The sequence below is a fragment of the Alexandromys fortis genome, unplaced genomic scaffold (assembly GCF_014885135.2).
Source record: "Alexandromys fortis isolate MF-2015 unplaced genomic scaffold, M_Fortis_MF-2015_v1.1 scaffold_34, whole genome shotgun sequence".
NCBI lineage: Eukaryota > Metazoa > Chordata > Mammalia > Rodentia > Cricetidae > Alexandromys > Alexandromys fortis.
In genome coordinates this window covers 2857400-2880187 of record NW_026067933.1, presented here as the reverse complement: position 1 = coordinate 2880187, position 22788 = coordinate 2857400, and the positions used below count along the sequence as shown (strand labels likewise).

General features: G+C 40.1%; 2 protein-coding genes across 6 annotated transcripts in view; both read right to left on the bottom strand.

The window, feature by feature from the left end:
• Positions 1-22788, bottom strand: part of Cadps2 (calcium dependent secretion activator 2) — a 533470-nt gene that overhangs the window by 346310 nt on the left and 164372 nt on the right. The window lies entirely within an intron of this gene.
• On the bottom strand, positions 17928-19192 carry Rnf133 (ring finger protein 133). Its single transcript, XM_050145921.1, has one exon. The coding sequence runs from the start codon at positions 19190-19192 to the stop codon at positions 18047-18049; it is 1146 nt and encodes a 381-aa protein (XP_050001878.1). The 3' UTR covers positions 17928-18046.

The following is a 22788-nucleotide window of genomic DNA, read 5'->3' as shown; positions in this document are numbered from 1 at the left end:
TATATCACTACAGGAAAACTATTGATTTCTAATACTCTACGTGAGCAGTTATTTTGTTTTTTCACTTTACTGTCTAACATACAGTAAGGTCCCCTTAAGTGACCCTAGTTGAGAAGCAAAACCATGAATGAACATTGTTTCTGGATTGTTTTCTCTCATAAGGTCATAACCAAGGCTGCACTGACTCCTCCGGCTACATAATTGATAGATGTTAAATGGTAACTAAATCTTAGGAATCGGCTAAGTGTTTGTGTTGTACAGATGGATCCATCAAAGATCAAGGCCTGACAAGCTCATGATCCCTAGGGGCAAGAACAATAATAGATGCTCATATAAAAGGAGAGAAAACAAAAGAAATGGAGTTAACAACTCTGGTGGGAAGTGTGAGTGAGACAGGGGAGAGCCCAGAACAGAGACAAGGACCTGTATCTTGAACAGTGTGTGAACTGTAAGGGAGAATAAACACAGTTTTTAAAAAGTAAAATGAATAGAAGAATAAACATTAGACTCTTCAAAGGAAAATTTGAAAACTCTATTATTATAGGCTGATATTAAATATGAGTGTTAGTAGTCAAAAAAATTGTAGCCAGGAAGGCCACAAATCAGGAGCAGAAGGAGAGAGAGCACGAGCAAGGAACTCAGGACCGCGAGGGGTGAAACCACACACTGAGACAATGGGGATGTTCTATCGGGAACTCACCAAGGCCAGCTGGCCTGGGTCTGAAATAGCATGGGATAAAACCGGACTTGCTGAACATAGCGGACTACTGAGAACTCAAGAACAATGGCACTGGGTTTTGATCCTACTGCACGTACTGGCTTTGTGGGAGCCTAGGCAGTTTGGATGCTCACCTAACTAGACCTGGAAGGAGGTGGGTGGTCCTTGGACTTCCCACAGGGCAAGGAACCCTGATTGCTCTTTGGGCTGATGAGGGAGGGGGACTTTATTAGGGGAGGGGGAGGGAAATGGGAGGCAGTGGCGGGGAGAAGGGAGAAATCTTTAATAAATAAATAAATAAATAAATAATAAAAAATAAAAATACTATTTCATAAAGAAAAAAAAAAGATTGGAAAGCAACAAGTGTGCAGGAGAGAAGTCCAGATTCTAGTTGATGATGCTGTAATGGTTACCCTTGCTCACCCATTTGATTAGATAAGGAACCAACTAAGAGACATGACTCTGGATGTGTCTGGAGAATGTTGCCTAGGAACAGAAAATGAGAAAGAACATCCTACTGGGTGGGAAGCATGTCCCCAAGGGGGCATTCAATACATAAAGAGGTCAGAGGAAAAACCAGTGATGATTTTTTCTGTAAGCCTTCACTCTTTACTGGTGTTGCTCTTGATAAATTTCACTGACATTAGAACCTAGCTTCTTCAGCCTCCCAACAAAGACTAGACCAGGAGCTTCCTGAAAATGTTCCAGGCTTTCAGTGTGAAACTAGAACTGCTGAGACACCTGGCCTCATAGCCTGAGCAGCTACCAGGTTCTCAATCCCTCCATGGCCTGTCTGATTACCCATTCTACAGCTTGTAGGCCAATCTATTAAATCCCCATTGCGATATACAATACTTTATCAGTTCTGTTCCTCAATGACAGTGGTTTTCAGCCCTCCTAATGCTGGACAGCTCTCAATGTTGTGGTGACTCCCAATCATACTATTATTTTCATTGCTACTTCATAAGTGTAATTTGCCACTGTTAGGAATTGTAATATAAATATCTAATATACAGGATATCTGATATGTGAGCCCCAAAGGGGTCCTGACCCACAGGTTGAGAACCACTGCTCTGACGAATCCTGTTAATTCAAGGGCCTATGCTGACTAGATGACCTAGTGTTAACATACTGAGAGGTATGTTTCAAACAGTGGTGCCGGCAACAAGGCTAGATGGAAAACTACTGGAGCTAAGATAGAGACCTGTGATCAAAAGGAGAAAGTAGCCTTGAAGGAATTAGAACAAGTACAGCAGGGGGCGGGGGGGGGGGGGGGGAGGCAGGAAGGAGCGAAGATAGAATGAAGAAGGGTTTTGATGAGCTGCAAGATATGGAAACTAATTCTAAAAATAAGATTTTCATTCTCTTTGTAACTATAATTAATAATAAAGGTGGGAAAGTGTATATATTTACACATTTTTTTTTGAACAAAGAGATGATGTTATGAGTGTTAGAGATAACTAATTTAGTTGGATAGTGGTCAGTAAAAAAAGCACAGTGATGGCAAAATGATAAAAGTACAGTGAAGAACAAAAGCCTAAAAATCTATATTTAAATGATTCTAAATTAAATAAAATGAAACCAACAAAATTTTGTCTAGTAGCGGTCAGGAGAGTCAGGGAAACAAAAAGCAAAATACACACACACTAGCAGCAAAAGCAGGAGATGCTTCCAAAGAAAACAAGAACCAGAGGCCTCTAGAACAAACAGATCAAATGAAAGTAGATCGGTTTACTACTTCCTGTTCCCATGTCACCTTGGGCAGAGGACATTTATCCAATTGAAGATGAAGAGCCAGCTACAAGAGGGAGCAAAGGAGACAAGGCACAATAAAGTTAAGATGGCAACCTTAGATTGTGCTTTTAGAAAGGATGAATGGAAGAGGATGATGGAGGGAAGCCAAGAGAAGCGAAGCTGGGAAGTCACACTCAAGCAGCACGAATGGCAACTCAGTAGCACAGAAGACACAGCAAAACCAACACTGGGCCACTTCTAAGATGAGACCGTCACAGGTTGTGGCACTCTTTCTTGCTCTTGGTCCTTAACGTGTGCCCTGCGGGAAGGAAGTTGCTGTGAAACAAGGACCCGAGGTCCCCAGTCTAACAATCCTTAATGAACAGAAGTCTGTTCAGAACTACATCAGTGAAGCGGGAAGTAAATTCTTCAGTCCCTGTTAATCCTCAAGGTGCCCGCAGTAATAACTGACAACATGATAGCATCCTTTTCAGAAACCTTAAGAACACCCAGCTAGGCTGCCTCAAAGATCCTTAATTGAGAAAAGACAAGATAGTCACTCATAGTTTTTATGCTGGTATTTTTGAAATGACTTGTTATAAACGAAGATACCATCCACAAGGTGTATCCTCCTACTTTACTTGGGTCTCACTATCATCATCTCTTAAGAGGAAGCCTTAGTATTACTATAACTTGTTATGCCATGTTTGGTTGATATCACTGGGAGGCCTGATATTTTCTGAAGGAAAACAGAGGAGTGGATCTGGGAGAGAGGAGAGATATAGGGGAGGGACTGGGAGGAAAGGAGGGAGAGGAAACTGTAGTTTCGATGTAATAGATGAGAGAAGAATTATAGAAAAAAGAATAAAAGAGCAAGTCCTGTCCTCCCTCTGTCTCTCATTCATCATACTTTACCTTCTTATCCTTTGTCTCTTTTGCACAAAATATTCTTTGACATCTATTGACTCTATGTCTCCCCAGAGTAAAAAGTAGCTGCCAATGGGGTTGATTCCACGTTGCTGATGAGCTAACGTCTAAAAAGAGACTGTCACGGCCTGAAGATGATGGACGCTTCAGTGATGAAGAAGATCAGATACTAACCTAGCTACAGGCATCCTAAGGTACAGAAGGCTGCAGGAGACACCAAAGGTCCCAAAAATCCGTAACTGTAAGCAGAGGGAAAGCTATGCTCAAAGGCACAAGCTCCAGAATTCAAGAGCTTCATGGAGAAGAGTTCTCGTGGTTCCGCACACAGAAGGAAGTGCCTGGCCTCTATGGCTAATTAGTGGCTTGCTCCAACTCCGATCCTCATGCAAACTTTGTTACAGCACAAACAAAATATCATTATAGTATTGTTCAAAGGGAGGAGAGAGATTCAAATTCTCTAGCAATTCCCATTGTTTGTAGTGTTTTATAGAAAGAAGCACATGTAGTTTTTATAATCAGCTTTTCATACACGATATGCCACACAGCTAAGAATCTATGTGACATTGATATGTCAAGTCTCATTAAATATGTCCTTTCACAACAAGAGCTATTATAAGCAGGCAAACTATGGCTACAGTCAAGGCTGATCTCTAATCTTGGGCTTTCCAGAAAATAATTCTCCGATTTGCAACAGAAGATCATTTGTGAAATTCTGTCTGAGAAAGGTCAAAGGTATCCAGATGTAGCCTGCATGGGAACTAAGCATATTTTTTAAAAAATGCACTGGTTGAACAGGTATTGTCTCTCTAGTGATCTCTGACGTGATTTCATTTAATTGGCACAATCACTCTTTGTTTCCTGTTGTGGAAGGGGACTGCTTGTTGGACCTGACCTCCAGCCATGAAATAATATCACACAGAAACTGTATTAATTAAATCACTACTTGGCCCATTAGTTCTAGCTTCTTATTGGCTAACTCTTACAAATTAAATTAACCCATTTCTATTAATCTGTGTATCGCCATGGGACAGTGGCTTACCCGCTAAAGTTCCTACTAGTGTCTGTCTCTAGCGGCTCCATGGCATCTCTCTGACTTGGCCTTCTTGCTCCCAGCATTCATCTTAGTCTTCCCCGCCTACCTAAGTTTTACCCTATCAGGCGAAGGCAATTTCTTTCATTAATGGTAATCAGATTACACAGAGGGGACTCCCACATCAGTTTTCTGGATTATAATTTTCTCTTTTAGATTTAGTGGTGTAAACCAAGAAGTGGCTAGACTAAGGACATAGTTCCTCTGTGAAAAGAGTGGGAAACTTGGCCTATGGATTCAATGATAATTCTGTTTTACTTATTTTTCTTACACACCTCCATTGTGTACCCAAAGATGTTCTACTGGGTACCGACTAACACCTGTGTAATTACCAATCAGTGATCTTCATGTGAAAATTCCACATAGCCAATTCAGCATGGGTGTTATCAATCTACCACCAGAGAACTTTTCCATATACTTTGTGTGCTATTTTTCTCCACATTTTGGTGGAAATTTAATTTTACCTGGTCCTCTTGGAATGCCAGTCTTCCTATTCATCTGTCTGGCTCATATACCAAAGAGATAATTGAAATCTTGACAAAGTTACAGGGAACCAATAACAAAATTGAATGTGATGACTATAAGAAACAATATCTTCAAAGGCCAAATCTGCCTAACTGTCCAAATAAGACTTCAAATACACTTTTCTATAGAAGCGCTTAAGATGCACAGTGCTGCCGATCTGAACTGCACACTGCTTCTTTTATTCAAAAGGATTTCATAATGACTAGAAAAACATTATCTTCTTGCCAAATCATTGTGGCTATCTATGAGATGTTTCCCGGGAAGACTGCCAGCATGTCTTCAGGCAGGAGGATGTTAAGAAAGTACAAGAGTCCCACTTATAAGAGATGCCTCTTCTCCTCAATAATGCCAAAGAAAACATTGTCTCATGAGTGTTATAATTTGTAATGTCCTTGAAGAATTCAATTTAGAATGTTTTTTCTTAAAAAACTATTTTTTCAAATGTCATCAATTTGTGAATGCTGTAACAATGGCGAATTGAGTATCGCTAAAAATTAAACAATATCTATTTTTGCAAAATACAAATTATATTTGCATTGGGTCACTCTGAATAACCAAAGCCAGCCAGAGGTTTCTCTGCTAGCACTATTTGACTTCATTTTTTTCCATTTACAAAGTTATCCTGACCTCCTCTTCCCGGATCTCTCTTCATGGCCCTGAAGAAGGTATTTTCTATTCTAAGAAAGGGAAGCACTTGTTTGGTCCTCAATATTCTCTGTATTGTTCCTTCCCCAATAAATATGTATCAAAGGGAATCATGTTCTGAGTTTGATCATCACTGCCATGACAATGACATGTATTTGCTTATCCTATATATTATATCCTATATATAGTGAGAAAAACAGGCACACAAGCTATTTACCTTGATAAACACTGAGACAGTTGTCCCAAGAGAGTGTGTAGTCAAACCATCAATTCTAGCTTAAGGAGAATACAGAGGCTTCTCTTCTGCAGTGAAAGTACTTTTTCATAAAAGTTGACTCTATTAATATGGCAGCTGTTAGTGGTAAACAAATAACTTTTTCATATACACTCACTAGCAGCGAATGCTTGTTATAGTACCTAGTGGGGGTTAATGCTATCTATAGTTATGTAATATATATATATTAAATTATCTCTCTATATATTTCTGTCGTGTTTGTGTGTGTGTGTGTGTGTGTAAAAGAAGGAGTCATATTAGCAGATATTAGCAGAGAATTTTACTGATCTGTGAATCCTAAAGGCCTGGAAACCACTGACAACCAATCTCATTCCTTATTAAAGGTGAAGGAACTCTCTTAAAATTGATCATAAATAACCTCCTGACTAAAAATGTTACTTTAAATAAGTGATACATCAAGACATTTATTAGGGACCTAGAAAAGAGTTAATATCAAAGGAGCCTTTCCGAGAGCTAACCTAAATCTGACATATCAAATATAAAGCCCTTGAAATAAACCTAAAGCCAAAACTTGCCAAAAGCTTACCAAGTTTTGCTATATTGACTGAGATGAGTCTCCATCCATACAAAGAAAGAAACTACTTGAAAAATATAAAGAGTAAAAAGAAATAAATTGAGCACTCTCTGCTGTAGGAATTCTGTAAGTTACCTGACCAATTGTACGTGGCCTCTTATACTATTCATGTGGATGTAAAGCGTGCATCTGGCCTTTTTTCTGGCTGTGAAATTTGGATGCTGTTCTCTGTTCCAGCAGAGAATATCGATTTTTGAGTCTACCCCTAAATAAGTAACTATTATTCTCAATTCTGAGCTAGCGTGGGATTTCTTTTAAGCATCCTTCTTCAACTCTCATCATGTTACAGATGCTAGGGAGTTGCTCCAAAGCTGTCTTCTAGTGCCAGCTGTTAGTAAGTCTGTTAATTTGCTATTTCAGGTATTTCTCAACTTATTGATCAGCCTAAGTCTTGCTTGGGCTAATGACAAAGTTTCCTTGACCCACTACTAGCTACTAAGCCTGAAACAGGACTATGTCAATGGCCAGGTGGTGGTAACACATGCCTTTCATCCCAGTATTTGGGAGGCAGAGGCAGCAGATCTTTGTGAATTTGAGGCCAGCCTGGTCTATAGAGTGAGTTCCAGGACAGGCTCCAAAGCTACACAGAGAAACCCTGTCTCAAATAAGAAAAAAAAAAAGAATATGTCATTGAACACTACCTGGTTTTCCAATTCATGTAAAACATACAAGAATGGGATCCTTAAAGGAGGAAAATCCATGTTTCCCCTGGAATGTAAGGAGCAATAGTCTGCATTTTTTCATATTTAATCCAATGTGTCTCATGGCATTTAAATATTGACAGACACATTGAGCTATTTTGTGCTGGGCTACATTCTTCTACACGCTCTATCAAGGAAAGGCTTTCTTTTGTTGTCTTCATTGTAATGGTATAGATTTTTTTAAATATTATTGTTTTATAAGTTTTAAATATAGAATAGCTAGACTCCCATAATATGCACTTTGCAATAAGTTCTTAAATAATTTTTATTACACGCAGTTAAATATGTCACCCCTTCTTCCACGTTAAACCTGCAGCATGTTCCAAATCCAACCGTGTCTTTCTGTTCACCTCGTTCTCACTTACATTCTGAGCCACTCTACTTCTCTCACCATTCGGGAAGTAAAAACTTCCCAATTAGAGGACCTGAGATTTCAAGACGTGGCATGAACCATAAGGGGGGACAAAAATCACTGTGGCTCTGCTTTCTCATTGCTGGAACAGGGTGATTTAAAATTTTTTTTCAGAATTATTATTTAATATTAGATAAGATAAACAGATAAAAATAGTTGTCCCTGAGTATTCACAGAACTCCTCCTGGGATCCATGAGCAATGCTCAAATCTGCTGCACCACTTGAACGTAACAAATACCTATTCACTTCTGTACTACACATCCTAATACAATGTACACACTACGTAAATAGTCACTGTTCTGTAGAAAGGGATATAGATAATAGCTCTTTATAGATTCAAAACAAATGTGGTCCCCCATTTTCAAATCAAGGTTGTTTGAATCCAGGTGTGCAAATGCAGAGATGTGGAAGGGCAACTCAGTGCTGTAAGTTCTCATGTGTGCTGACACTCAAAACGTGATCTGTGGTCCATACATTCACCTGGGCCTCCATAAGTAAACAGTCTGAAAACACATCACCACAACAACCAAATTCCACCAATATTTTATTATAAGAATGTTGAAATAGATGGAAAAGTGAATGAAGCTGTTTTGAGTATATANTATGTCCACAATCTAGAATCTGCAAGTTATGTTTCACCCTGCTTATTGTTTTATCCATCATCATTAGCTAAAATTTTTAGTAGGGTAAGCCAAATACACGATCTTTTATTATACTATATTCCACAGTTAATTGGAAATACAATGAATATTGGCCTTTCACTTGAGAATCAATGTCTCAAGAGATTCCCCTTTTGGAAGATTAGAAGACGATATTGTGGCCATGTTGACAGCGAAGCAGGGGATGACAGTCTATAAGCCAAATCATTGCATTTCCACACTACTACCAGGACACCAGAAAGCATGTTACTACTCTCTCCAGTCCCAGGTTTATAAAGCATGAATTGTGAAGGTGGCAAGTTATTTACACTTCATAAGCTAAGGATCTGTAGCTGAGGAATGAAGACCCAAAGTTCAAAATGAAAAAGGCTGGTAAAGTAAATTGATCTTAAAGGAAAACAGTCTGTTAAGTTCAAGAGAAATGAACTCTAGACTCACTGAACAGAGTTCCCTAGTATGTTGTGCCTTTCTGTCAATATTTGTTGAATGGCTTTCCTGCCTTAAATCTTGTAGTTATTTGTTTTTCCACCAGATGGCAACTATGCATGAAAAACAATATTTTTGTTTTTTAATCCTAGAATCTGATTCTCAAAACTGTGAGGGACCCAGAAGTTGTAAATTCAATCATCCTTATAAAATTTGAATTCCTTCTCTGTGCCCCCCCACCTCCACCAACCATCACCACGCAACCACCCTCCCTCACCCTCTCCCACTCCACATCCACATACATCACCACCACACCAACCCCAACCACCCCACTCTACCACCACCACATCACCCAATCACCAAAATCACCAGCACCATGGAGATAATATTCAAACATTTATCAGGCTCCTTAGCGAAAGTCAGACTGTGTGTGGTGAATAACCATTGGTCAGGACTAACTTCTCAAACCTGTTTCCGGGTGGCAACATTCTCCCCTTAGCCGATATTTTCCCAACTACTTCTAACCTCCAGAGTAACAAAGAAACGGTACATTTGTTCCAAGGCCATGCTACAAATGTTTAATGGCAATTAACACACTCCTCTGGCTTCCAGGCTAAACAGGCCTCAGGTGTTTCTGAGGGGACAAGAACATCTCCTCACCCTTCTGACTCTCTTCGCAGCACATAGCTGGTTTTGTGTGAATGGGATCATTTCTTTCAGGTCTGTTCTAGTCTGCTTTCTGTTGCTGTGGTAAACACCATGACTGAAAGCAATTTAGGGAAGTATGGGTTTATTTGGCTTAGATTTCTAGGTCACAACCTATCATCGAAGAAAGTTATGGCAGGGACTCAAGGAGGAACAGACATATGAATCATGGATCAATACTGTTGATTGGCTTGTTCCCATGGCTCAGGCTCAGCCAGCTTTGTCCCATTCAAGGGCTAAGCAGACCAAATCTGCTCAGCTACCAAGATCAGATGAGATCGTGTGTATTCAGAACGCTATGGGTATGGACTCTGCCACTAGCATTCTTAAACAATGCAGGACCATCAGTCCGTGGTGTCATCCACACTGGGCTAGGTAGGTTCTGCCATACCAATAAAAAAAATTAAGAAAATGGGGCTGAAGAGATGGCTCAGCAATTAAGAGCACTGGCTGTTCTTATAGAGGACCTGAAGTTTAATTTCTGGCACCTACATGGCGGCTTACAACCTTTTATAACTCAAGTCACAGTTGAAGCGATGCCCTCTTCTGGACTCCATGGGCACCACACACACTTTCTTCACTGACATACATGCAGAGAAAACACACATAATCATAATTTTTAAAAATTTCAAGAAAACACCCTACAGATATGCCCACAGGCTATCTGATAAGGGCAATTCCCCAATTAAGACTCCTTCCAGATAACACTTGTCTGTGTCATATTGACAGTTGAAGCTAAGTGGGAAATCTGTTCAACTATTCATCTCTTGGTAATAACTTTCTATAAAACCACAACTCTATCCTCAGTTTCTTGTGACCATTTTTCTTTCCATAGATCATATAATTTATCTAAGATAGCACTGATATTTTCTTCCCACTAGAAAGTGAGCCCCAAGAGAGAACTGACTGCTGGACTGGCAGCAGAGAACTCTTTAAGGAACCCAGTATTGTCTGAATGGACCCATGAGCCACCAACAACAGAGGGAAAAATCTAACAATCAAGGGAAGAGTAGTGATTAATTCCTACTAGAGAAACAGTGTTGTTACTCATGCAGGAGAAGACACTACACACCTTCATCAGGTGATTTACACTCCCAATGGTGCATTTTGCACTTATTTGAACTAAACACCAGCCAGTTTGTATGAAGCTAGGACCAGGGGAAAGTTTGCATGATTTCCTTCTGAATGTCATCTTCGGCCACTGTTTAAGCATTCAAGTATCTGTACAAGAGAGCGTCCTGTTGCTTTAACATTCATGCAATATTGGAAAGGTTCATTTTGGCTCACAGTTTCCTAAGTCTCTGTCTACGATCTCTTGACTGTGTTGCTTTGAAGCCTGCAGCAGAGCAGGAGACAGAGAGGAGTGGGGAGAGGAGGGAGAGGCTGAGGGTGAAGGAGAGAGAAAGGAAAAGGCTAGAATCCCAGGATTCCCTCCATGGGCATACCTATCTGGCCCATCTGGCCTCTCCTTCCTGAAAGTGACAGCACCCTCCACCAATGCCATCAACTGGGGACAACACCTACACATGAGTCTTTAGGGGGACATTTAAGATCCAAACCATGACATCTTTTGGTTTTGTTTTTTGAGACCAGGTTTCTTTGTGTAGCCTTAGTTGTCCTAGAACCTGCTCTGTAGACCAGGCTGACCTCAAACTTAGAGATTTGCCTGACTCTGCTCCCCAAGTGCTGGCTCCTGGCTCCAAAGCATAACATCTTAAAAGCCCAGTACAAAGGAATTGGAAAGCATCCTCTTCTATTGGTGGCTGCAGAATTGAGTGTAATACTCCATTTTGTTTTTGCGTTATTTTCTATCATTCTGATTTGGAAATTTCAATCTGTCTAAAACCCATTAATTTTCCTCACAACTTCCTCAGCAGACGTGATAGTGGTGGTGAATAAAGAAGCAGCAATGTGAGCTGGAAGAAGCATTTATATGCATAAATCAGACCAATTGCACACTTGAAATGTGCTTAAAGTTATCTCAGAACTTACGGCACTGATAGCAACTGCTTTAATATTCATAATTGCTTTCACTTAATATTAGTTCTGATTACAAGTGTATGATGAATTCTAGCTAAAAGGAACAGATCCTCTGATTAGATGAGATTCTTATATGTGCAGCAGAGCCAGTGGAAGACTCCCTGAAAACAGCCAATGGATCCCTCAAGATTTCTGACTGCATTTACCTAAGTGAAACCTGAGAGGGGGGGGGGGTGCAGGTGATGCTCATTGCTGTTGCCACAGTGGGACTCACCATGGCTCTGAGGTGTTCACTGGAGACAGAAAATAAATTCAGGTGACTTCATAGAGATGACACATATTCTTTTAGAAAAGAAGATCTGGGTTTTACGACTGAACTTAAAACAGTTAATATCAAACAGCAAGGGAATTATGAAAATTGCTAGTCTTTCGAACTTCATTGAGAAAGGCACCTCACATCAAAAGCCTCTGAGCAAATAAGTGCTTTGCACAGAAGAGCTGTCCGCTCCTCAGTCAGCACAGCACCACCAATGTCTTTAGCTGGGATTTCTCTTACATGGTTCTATGCTTTCAGTTTTCAAAACTGCACTTATGCTAATAGTTTCTCCTTCGCTTAAACGCTCAAGTATCCAGCTGATTGTCGTGTACAGGCTAAAACAATCAGCTATGGAATTATCCTACATACAAATATGGGGCTAACATGAAACTGGCAGCATCATTTGAGTGCTCTTGACATCCTGACCATGAGAGCAGACACACTGGCAGACTGTCACACGGGACTGCAGTGCAGCTGCTCTGGGTGGATCAACTTCAAGACCTTCTAAGGTTACATGGATAGAACACCCACCAAAAGTGCTTCAAGGTCTAGGTTCAATCCCTAAAAATATGTAAATTAAAGATAAAAAAGAATAGGGTACTTAGTGTTGATGCCAATCTCGCAGTTTCTGCGATGACTGCATGAGTTCCTACCTAAGAAATGTACAATTGAATTAACTGTTCCCTGCAACACTGTAGCTATAGTTATTCCTCCACCATTCCTAGATTACTTGCCAGTGCCATCTAGGTGTGAAGCGTTGGAAGTCATGGACCATAAAAAACAGGAATACTATATAGAAAGGCAGCCAAAATAATATAAAACAGGAAAATCATCACAATATAAGTAGAATTTGAGTGAAAATTTGTGAGTTAATTACAACTTACTACTTACTATGTATCATTCTTTGGCTGTTTAATTTTAATTTAAATGAATTTAATTGGGCTAGAACTACATTTCCAGCTCTTTATTATCACTTAGAAGTTCTATTGTTTCTCGATTTGGCATTCTCTGAGTTTCAATACATATTTTTTTAACCACACATTGTGCCATCTGTTAGTTTCCATTTTGGTGAATGTTACTGTTATAACCTAGAGGCACACACCAGAAGAGGGACATTATCCCTGACTCTTCACCATTCCTCAAACTACTCCTGACCCATCTCCACCTCTTCTATTTGATTGGTGTATTGCTACATTGGTGATACATAAAAAATAAAAATGACAGAAAGCTTTCAAATCAGTGTTGTCTTGGTCATAAAAAAGGAATACGGAAAAATTTGTACCAGTAAATAAGAACATGGAATAATTCGCCTATTATTGAATTGGCAGATACTTGAATACCAATGCTTATGCTAAAAACCAACTGCATTTTGAATGTCCTGTCTTATCAAGTCCTCAAATAAAACTATACTGGCCACTTGAACTTCTTTATGAAACATTTGTTCCCACTGCTGCCTCCAGTAGAACGATGTTATCACATTTTCAGTGTGTGTGTGTGTGTGTGTGTGTGTGTGTGTGTGTGTGTGTGTGCACAAACCACCACAGCGTGTATGGTGCACAAACCACTACAGTGTGTGTATGTATGTGTGACAGGAGAGGGAGGGAGGGAGAGAGAAAAAGAGAGAGACAGAGACACACACACACACACAGAGAGAGAGAGAGAGAGAGAGAGAGAGAGAGAGAGAGAGAGAGAGAGAGAGAATGTGTAAGTTATAGGGTACCTTTGTGGAGTAGGTTGTCTCCTTTTACTGGGGTCCCAGGGAACAAACTCAGATTGTCAAACTTGATGGCAAGAGCCTTTACCCACTGAACCATCTTGCTGGTGCTGAGAACAGCTTTTCTAAACCCAGAGGTATTTCCACTTCAAATATTTTCAGAAGGTATTTTTCGTTTCTCCAGGTGAAACCGATCCCTAATTTCCAGAAGCCTATTTTAACTCTTTTCAGTGAAACTTAAGTCTTTCAAAATTGATACTTTGATTTCTACATAAATATATTTCATAAATTAAAATCTCGATGGAAATTAAATAGCCGAAGCTCTTTGTCATAGCTCTATGCATAGTTCCCAATCTAGAGTACAGCTGAATTGCCCTGATCAACTTCGTAGAGATTGGAGCTGCGTCTAAGTCTAGAGATGTAAGTGGGCGCACTGAGCCTTTTAACTCTTCACCAGGCTATTCGGATATGCAGCCTAGGCTTAGAAATACTGCCCTGCAGAAAATGGAGAGGGGGATTCAATGGTTATAAATTTTAAATAGGAGCAAAGATCTTGTGAAAAGTAGATAATGAAGATCCACTACAACCCAAATAATGAGCGCCTTCTGTGGAACAGAGGTATTAAAAGCAGGTACTTTGATTAAGAGTAAATGATACTAAGAAAACGTTTAAGGGGAAGCAAGACATGGTACTGGATGGTAAAACAGCTTGAAATTTGAGTCTGTCTCATGCTGGAAAAGAACTGGAGGGGAGGGAAGCACTGGCGGCTGAGGGAAACTTTCGTTACAATGAGAGTCAAAAGCAAGCCTGATGGAAATGTAGGGATGGGACCAACCAGACTTCAAGTGGAAATTCTGTGACCGGTGCTCTGACTTGGCAAGCTTTCAAAGACAACAGAACTTGATATGTGGCGAAAACAATGTTAATGGGAGCTGGCGAGATGAGCCAGACAGTAAAGTAATTGTCATACCTTCACGAGGACCTACATTCGACCCTAGCACCTGGGTTAAAAAAAAAAAAAAAAAAAACTGAACCATAGTCTACTCTTCTATTTCCAGCTGGGGAGGCAGAGAATCTTCAGGGCTTGATGGATGTCCAGTCAAGCCAAATCAATGACGTCTAGGTTCAGTGAGAGACGTTGTCTCACAAAGTAAGGGGGAAAGCGATTGAGAAAGGCAGCTGACATTCACCTCTGGCTTCTCCATGCAGGTGCACATATATGCAGCCACCTATCCCCGAGCACCCCTCCCCCCACCTCACACCGAGCAGACAACTGCTGAAATAGAGATGAAATAACAAAAGCAGGTAGCTTATTAAATCAGTGATCAAGATGACGCACCTAAGCTGATCGGGCATACAGCGACCTGGGGAGAGAGGTGTAACCAGTTGGTTATAACTGTGTAAATGAGATGTCTGTGATGACATATTGGAACAGTTTCAACAATTCTGGGTTAGAAGTTCATCTCCTTCTCTCTATATAACACCCACCCACCCCCAAATAAATCCATCTTTTGCTGAATGCAAATTCCTTTGATAGCACATGCAATAATTTCTAAACAGTTAAAACCTGTTAAACACTGAAAATCACAGTAATTACAAAAGAAACCAAAGCATTTTTAAAATTTCAGGTGGCGCTTATTGGTGAGCGATGAATTAGAAGACTGAAATCTCTATCATAATGATTGCGACTCAGACACAACATGGGACGACGTCCCCTTTGCCACTCACAGTTCCCCAGACTTTGATAGTCCTCTTCATGGTTCCTGTCTGTTGTTTCAATATCCAGATGTCTGGAAAGAGGCCACTTTAAGTACACAGTGTGCTCATCAGGCCAGGCGGGTCCCTGGCTCACTAGACCTTATGAAAGGCTCACACGACTTCAAAGTTATTGACCAGCATTTCTTTCTAGGATCATTACAGCCCTTCTACAGCAAGGCACAAAGATTTTACCATTGCAGCTTATATTTAATGTGTGCTATTCAGTCATGCGATCACAGGGAAAACTTGCCCCACTAATGACGAGAAAAGAGATTTTATTTTCATTAAAAAAAAAATCAACACCCTACTCATCGTGGGGCATGGGGACAGGAAACCACACACTGACCACCGAAGAACACTAAAACCTATAAAAAAGAGAAGAGTATCAAAAGGAAACTCATTACATTGGCATTGTGCCAAAATAATATAGCTTCCAGTTCCATATCATCAAGCAAAATATATTAGCATTACTGGATCCAATACAAAACGCCATCGCCTATAGTGCAGGAAATAATTCAACTACAACAAATACTACAACAAATACTCAATATTATATAAATATCTAATAGCATGGTGATAATTCTAGGTCCAGGTTACTTAAGCCACAAATTAGTAAAATAAACCTGGAATAAAAGTGCTTTATTGATTTATTTACAGCTACTCACTAGAAGGGCAGGGCTGAAGCTGCTGTTTTGTTTTGACTTAGAGAGCGGCTCTGCAGATCACTTGTTCTCATTGTCGGGTACACAAAGGCACTCAGTGCCCCCAATTCCCAAGTTCACAGACCTGACCCTTCTTTCCTGTCTCCTATGTTAAATGTTCACTGTGCTTACTAGCAAAAGACACCTGTTACGTAAGTGAACAAATGGTAATTCCTTAAACCTGGGAGTTAAGTCTAAGCTTGGCGGTGATGGACAAAGGGGAGGGGGGTAAGAAGAGGAAAACTGAAGCCAAGAGGATACAGAGGAGGAAAAGGAGAACACGGTGGCATTTTGAGCAGAAAGGATAAGAAAAACCTTCATGAGCTATGCCGATTAAGAACCTCAAGTAAATTTGTGAGGCGCTATAATGATCTATAACTTTGGGTGGAGAAAATGCCACAGTAAGAAACATACACATTTCAGGTGTGTATGTATATATATATTGCTTTTTTATGGTAGTGTTTGTGGTGATGGAAATGGAACCCAAGGTCTTCAAAGCCTTGTACAAATATTTTGCAGTGTACCAACCCAACATTTCCACAGCTTTGCTGAAAACCACTGGAGCCAAACCATCAGCCCCAGCTCCCAGTGGCCAACATAAAGTCTTAAGGATGGCAGCTCATCTATTCCACATTCAGTGACCCAAGAAGAGTTCCTGTAGAGTTCTCTGGGTCCTTCTCTCTCATATGACAACAGGTACTCCAAGGAACAACTTTACTGTCCTAAGAAAAACCTGGAGACACTGAAAATTCAGTTCTTGCTAAATCCGCCAGTAAACCTGGTATTGTGTGTGATCAGTTGTCAAACTTTCCCAGGGTCAGGAACACAAAGGCATGGAAGAGGAAGCTGTGGCCTCCTGGCCTCTGTCCAAGCTCTGCTGTATCTTGGCTCTCCTGCCCCGGCAGGAATGCCCTTCCTCCCTTAATAATTTCCACTGGGCTGTGTCTGCAGCTGAGCACTGCCCTTCGGCAGGAACAATTCACGAAATTCACACTCACCAGTCTGCTCTAGCACTGCCCAATAATTCAAACTCCAGTACTGGCCGCAGACAGTTCAAAGGCTCATTGAAATTATGGTAAACTACTATGAGAGTCAATATGAATTATATTGAATTCAACACTAAAATCAAAATTTGCTATTTTTGTCGATTTTGGAAGTAAAATTTCAGAATCAGTTTTCCATTATTTCTTACAATGGGAATAAAAAGCTTCGTTTATCAGATTAAAATGTCACATATTATGAAAAATATCCATACTTTATTATCCCTAAACTCACTTATCAAAAAACCGTTGAGTGCCATACACTGTGCAAGACTACATCCAGTGAGCAAAACTAACAGGAACCCGCTATGTCAGAACGGTCACCCCACATGGTGCTACTTTCTCCAAAATAAGCTGGCATGGTGTAAACATTTTCCTTAAGGACAAAAATGAAAAAAAAATCTAATTGGGGTTTGGATCGAATCTCCTGGAAATTAAATGTGACAGGACAAAAGAACACAGAAATTATATAACTTTATTCAACAAATTGTGATCATATAATGCCTATAAGTAATCTTGGGCACTGGAATATTTACTTTTCATAGAGTTTTACTACTTTATTTCTAAAGTTTTTTTTTTTGTTATGCAGACACCTGCTATATAAAACTTACTGATAGAAGAGAACTCTCGATCAAGGATGAATAAAAAATTCTATATCACAAATTTTCATTTCAAAGAAGGAAAAAGAACACTGCAACATAATGATTTCAAATTACAATAGTTTAGTATAATTTTTACTACTGCTAAAACACGAAAGTTAACCGATGATTTCTTATAAGAAAAATGCAAAAATATATTTACCAATTTTCTTAGCAAAATAAAGCCATGTATAAACACATAAATATAATTTAGGGGGGGAAGTTTGACCCTGGTTTTAACACAGGCTGGTTAGAAATAAACACAGGCACACTCACAAGAATAACACATTCACAAAAAGTTAAAATTGGCAGAGGTAAAAAGCCATAAAACCCTGTCAGGTTTTCTTTCCCCTGTATTTGAAGCTTGACAGTGAATTTGGAAAATGAGCAGACAGCAAATGACACACACACACACACAAAAAGCACTTCAGACAAACTGCTTGTCGGTGTGAGGACCTGATTTGACAAACAGGTTTAATCCACTTGCTCAAAGGTCAAGCTGTCCAAGTGAAGGATGACCAGTTTCCTCTGCTGCAGGAGGCTGGCTGCCAGTGTTTGGAGAAGTAGGGTGCTCCTGTACATGGGTCACTTTTCCTGAAGTTCTTGCAGGCGGAAGTTCATTATTTGTCTCTTCTTCCACAGGTAAAAAGGTTCCGGGCAGTTCATTTGCCATCAGAACTTGCAGAGAATCTGTTCCATCCTCAATGTCCATTTGAATCCCCAGAGCTTTCAGAATATCACATTTGCACATGGGGCATGTGCCATGGGCTAGAATCCAGGGGTCGATGCAGTTCTTGTGGAAAAAATGGTTACAAGTGAGAATGCGAACTGTATCGTTAGGTTTATAGGGCTCAAAGCAGATGACGCAGCTGTCCGCATTAGGATGGACTTCCTCATCGCCCTCTTTTAACACTCGAATTTGCAGCCGGCCAAAAGCTTTCTTGAGTTCTCTTGTTAACCGCTTCCATCTCCTGTCCTCAATCCTTGCAACCCAAAGTCTCCGAACATGATAAAAGGTGAAATATGCCAAAGTAGCAGTTGTGACGATCATAAAAGAGACAAAATAGTGGTTGAGCCAGATGATATGTTTCCTCCCCACCTCAACCATGACTGTAATGTGAACTCCCTTCCGGAGCAAATTCAAAATCTCCATGCCTTTCAGGTTACCAATCATAACTACAACGGTGTCATCAAACGCCTGGTGAGACATAGGGAAAACCTGGTTGCCAGTGCCTGGAAAGTTATAGATGATCACTCCTCTGGCTCCGTTCTCAGATGCCACCTTAATTTTCTGCGTGAAAGTGCAGCCTCCTCGTTCAATGAGCGCGATCCACTGCTCATTGTTCCGCGGCCGGTTGAAATTGGTGTTGGGATCACAAGCGTTTTGAGTCTTCCCCTGTGGCGGGACCACCACTCCTGCTACCCTCTTCAGGCTGGAACTTCTCCCGAAGACCCCCGTCTCCCCCAGCTCTGACAGCATACGGTTCCCCACATGATATGAGATGTTCATGTAAGCCGTCCAAACTGCACTTGCTGCGCAACAGTTCTGACCAAGGAGCCAAATGAAACCGAATTTCAGAAGCCAGAAGGATGCAGCGCTGTTTGGCCAACTGCCAGTGTAAGGGAGAGTCATCTCTGCCTTTCGCGAAGGACTTGAAGAGCCCACCCAAACAGAGGGTGTGGCTTCCACATCTGCTGACAATCAATTCCAAAGGAGGAAGGGAAAAGTAGCTTCTGGGTGAAAACACGATCCGCTGTCTCCCAACATGGTTCAGCAAGAGATTTCCAAAGATGTCTTCAGTTTCAGATGTTTGATTGGAGAGAAAAACTTAGATAGTAAAGAAATCCCTGCCTCACTACTGTAACTTTGGGAACTGCTTACTGTTGTTGCATGAGGTGATTGTGACATAAAAGACCAAGCAGCCAATTAGGGAAGAGCTCAGAGCACACTGTAAATGTATTGGCCTAGATGTTTCCAATGTGGTTATAGGTAGTTTGGGTATGTTTATAAGATGATTTCAATCATTGAACCATTTAAAATGGTAATAGGTAGCACATTAAATTTTTAAAATAAAGTCTCTGCAACTGACTCTTTTTAAAAACTCAAAACATATATAAGAATACTGTACAATTGTCACATTTCCTAATCTGACAAAATGGTTTGAAATATACAAAAAGTCACAAATTAGGACTGTGACCAAATGAGAATGAAAGGCAATGAGATCTATAACACTAATTTTTCATATTTGGTCCCTGTCAATTTCTTATCACCATGCAAAGAAATAGATGACATACAATTTCTGAGACATTTATTGGTTTTGTTTTATTTTGATCTTTTAAAGCAGTGGTACACAACCTGCTGGTCCTGACCCCTTTGGCAACTTTTAGCTCCAAAATATTTATATTACAATTCCTAACAGTAGCAAAGTTACATTTATAAAGTAGATGAAAGTAATTTTCTGGTCAAGGTGGGGGTGTGAGGGAAGGGGGGGGTCACCACAGCATGAGGAACTGTATCAAAGGGCCACAACATTAGGAAGGTTGAAAACCAATGCTAAAGTACAGGATCCAGCTCAATTTTCTTGTCTCATTTTTACACAGACAGCCCTGCAGCACCTACAGGTGAGTAGGAATAAATATAAAAAAAAACTTAACATCTTACAGGAGTTTATTTCTTTGCAGACGTTGACAGGTATTACCAGTCTAGCCGACTTCTGAATGAAGAGAAGAAAGGGTGGAAGAGTAAAGATTAAACACACCTGTATAATCCAAGTGCAACTATTTTACAAATGTAACTTAATTTTTAAAAAAGATTAAAATGAACCAAAATGACAGTAAAAATAATGACAGGTCATTAAGAGATGATGCTGATAAAATTTTTGGCCAAACTTAATACCTCTCCTAGAAGATCCTATACACCCTGCCATCCCTGGCTCCATTTTTACTACCTTTATTCAATGGCTTTAAATAACTTTAAATGTATAGAATTAACATACACCGGTAGTGGCAAATGTTGCTATATGTGTTCCCAGGTAGGTATCAATATGTTTCTACTTTGCTAGCTAGAAAGCCAAAGCTAAGGACTTTGACCTTGAACAAACGTTTTTGGCCTCTCTATGTGGGTTTAGAAAACAAGTCATTTAAAACTGGTACTTTTTGTAGTTTATGAAGTAACAAGCTGAGGCAGGAATGAAGAAACTTCTACATGCAGAACAAAAATTAGCATATAAGGTTTCGGCCAGGGAAATTCCACAGCAGCTCCCAGCCTTCCTAATGCGTTCACCCTATACTACAGTTCATGTTGTGGTCATCCTCAATCACAATTTTTGTTATTGTTACATTATAGCTAATTTTTCTTCTTTTGTGAGTTACAATGCATGTATTTTTTGGAGCTAGAGGTTTGCCAAAAGGATCACCACCTTACAGGTTGGGAACCAATGCTCCAGAAGCTCACAGAGCAATATAGGTTCTTGCCATTCCTCTTGGTTGCCTGCTTAGAATTAGAAGATACGACCTTATTGTTAAAGGCGGGCCACACCTTGGATTCATGGTACAGAGAAATCGGGCTGGAACAGAGCTAGAAGCTGGCTCCCTATGGCTAGCTCTCTCAACTCTGGAAGATGCTATGCAGGCTACTGATAGAGAAAAGACATCAAAGATCTTACACAGTTGTGACTCCTATGATCTACAAAACCAACTTGCCAGGCACGATGCACTCACTCGTGCAATAGTAGCACTACTGTTGGTGAGCAACAGCTATGATTGAATTGGACACCCATGACATGGTAGGTAATCTGTGTCTGGTACTGTAAACCTGGCCAAAAATACACAGCTAAGGATATCACAGGTCCTAGTGCAAGGTGACAAGTGTTAAACTGTGATCCAAGTATTATTTATATTCACAGACACTGACTACCCTCAGTATTCATCAGAGAAGCCTCTCTTTGTCGTGAACAGTAGTAAATACAGAGACTCCTGACTACACAGTGTTGAACTAAGTGTCCTACAAACAAGACATTTATGCCAGTCCAGAAGAAGATGCAGAAAGAACGTAAAAGCTGGAGGACTAGAAGAAAGGACTTGAAAATACTATCTCCTGGAAAAGGCATGTGATTGAAATTATGAACTCACAGAAGCTGTGGACGTCAGACTGATTCTGTACAAGAATGGATACATCAAGAGTCAGGCATAGTTGCAGGAAAGGCTCATAAGAGTCTACTCCCGACTGCAGAACTATTTCTTCCTGATGGGACTCAGGGAGAGGGGGAGCCATTGCCTTCAGTTGTAAACCCATTGATGACTGCACCAGACCCCAGTGGGTAGTTCTGATCTAACAGTCACCCAGATAGTCCTGCTTAAACTGTAAAGGTCCTAACTTAGAAGGAATTAGTGGGAATTAGTGGCGGTGAGGGGTGAAGATGGATAGGATGAAAGGGGATAAGGGTATCTGGGGTAGATTAATCAGAATACATTGCATATATGCACAAAACTGTCAATTAACAAAATAAATTAAAAGTTCAAATAAGTTGCATAACTCAAAAAATATTAGTATGAAACTTTTCATCTACCATGGTTGATTTTCTCTTGTTGAAGCAATGGCTGACTCATTTCCAAACAGCTCCTCGGGATAAGCGCAGTAAACAGCGTGTAGACTTGCAAAGACCCCACCAATGCCATCTGCATTGAACATTAAAAGCTAAGAGAGATTTTCCCCCAATCCACAAAACCTTGTCTTTCAGCTTACCCACTCACCAGAAATGAGAGTGAAAATGAGACAAATATAATATTGGAATTGAAACTGAACAAAATGGTTAGCTCTGCTGTAGTGTCAAAGGCCATATAGATTCTCACTACCAACTGGGAAGAGAAGCCAATGACAGCCCCTAAGGGATATTTCTAGAAAAAGCTCTTGTCACCATGGCTGTTTCACTATGGTAGGATTTAAAGACCCATAACACACCGGTGACATTTTGCAATACTGCTCTAAGCAATGCCTAAAATACCTTAAAACTTTTATGTATGTAACAAATTCTATCTTGTAAAAAATAGTAAGAATAAAGTATATTCAACCCATAGCTTTGGAAAACAGAATTTCATGGATATTATTAAAATTAATTAACCATGACAATTTAAATCCAAATCTAATTCTAGAGTGAAGTTAGGATGTAAACTGTTCGGTGAAAACAAAGCCCCCAAATGAATATCTTAAAAATGAAACGGTATAATAGC

What these genes read in the sequence shown, in the direction of transcription:
- Rnf133 (XM_050145921.1), bottom strand. Translation starts at nt 19,192, where the DNA reads ATGACTCTCCCTTACACTGGCAGTTGGCCAAACAGCGCTGCATCCTTC.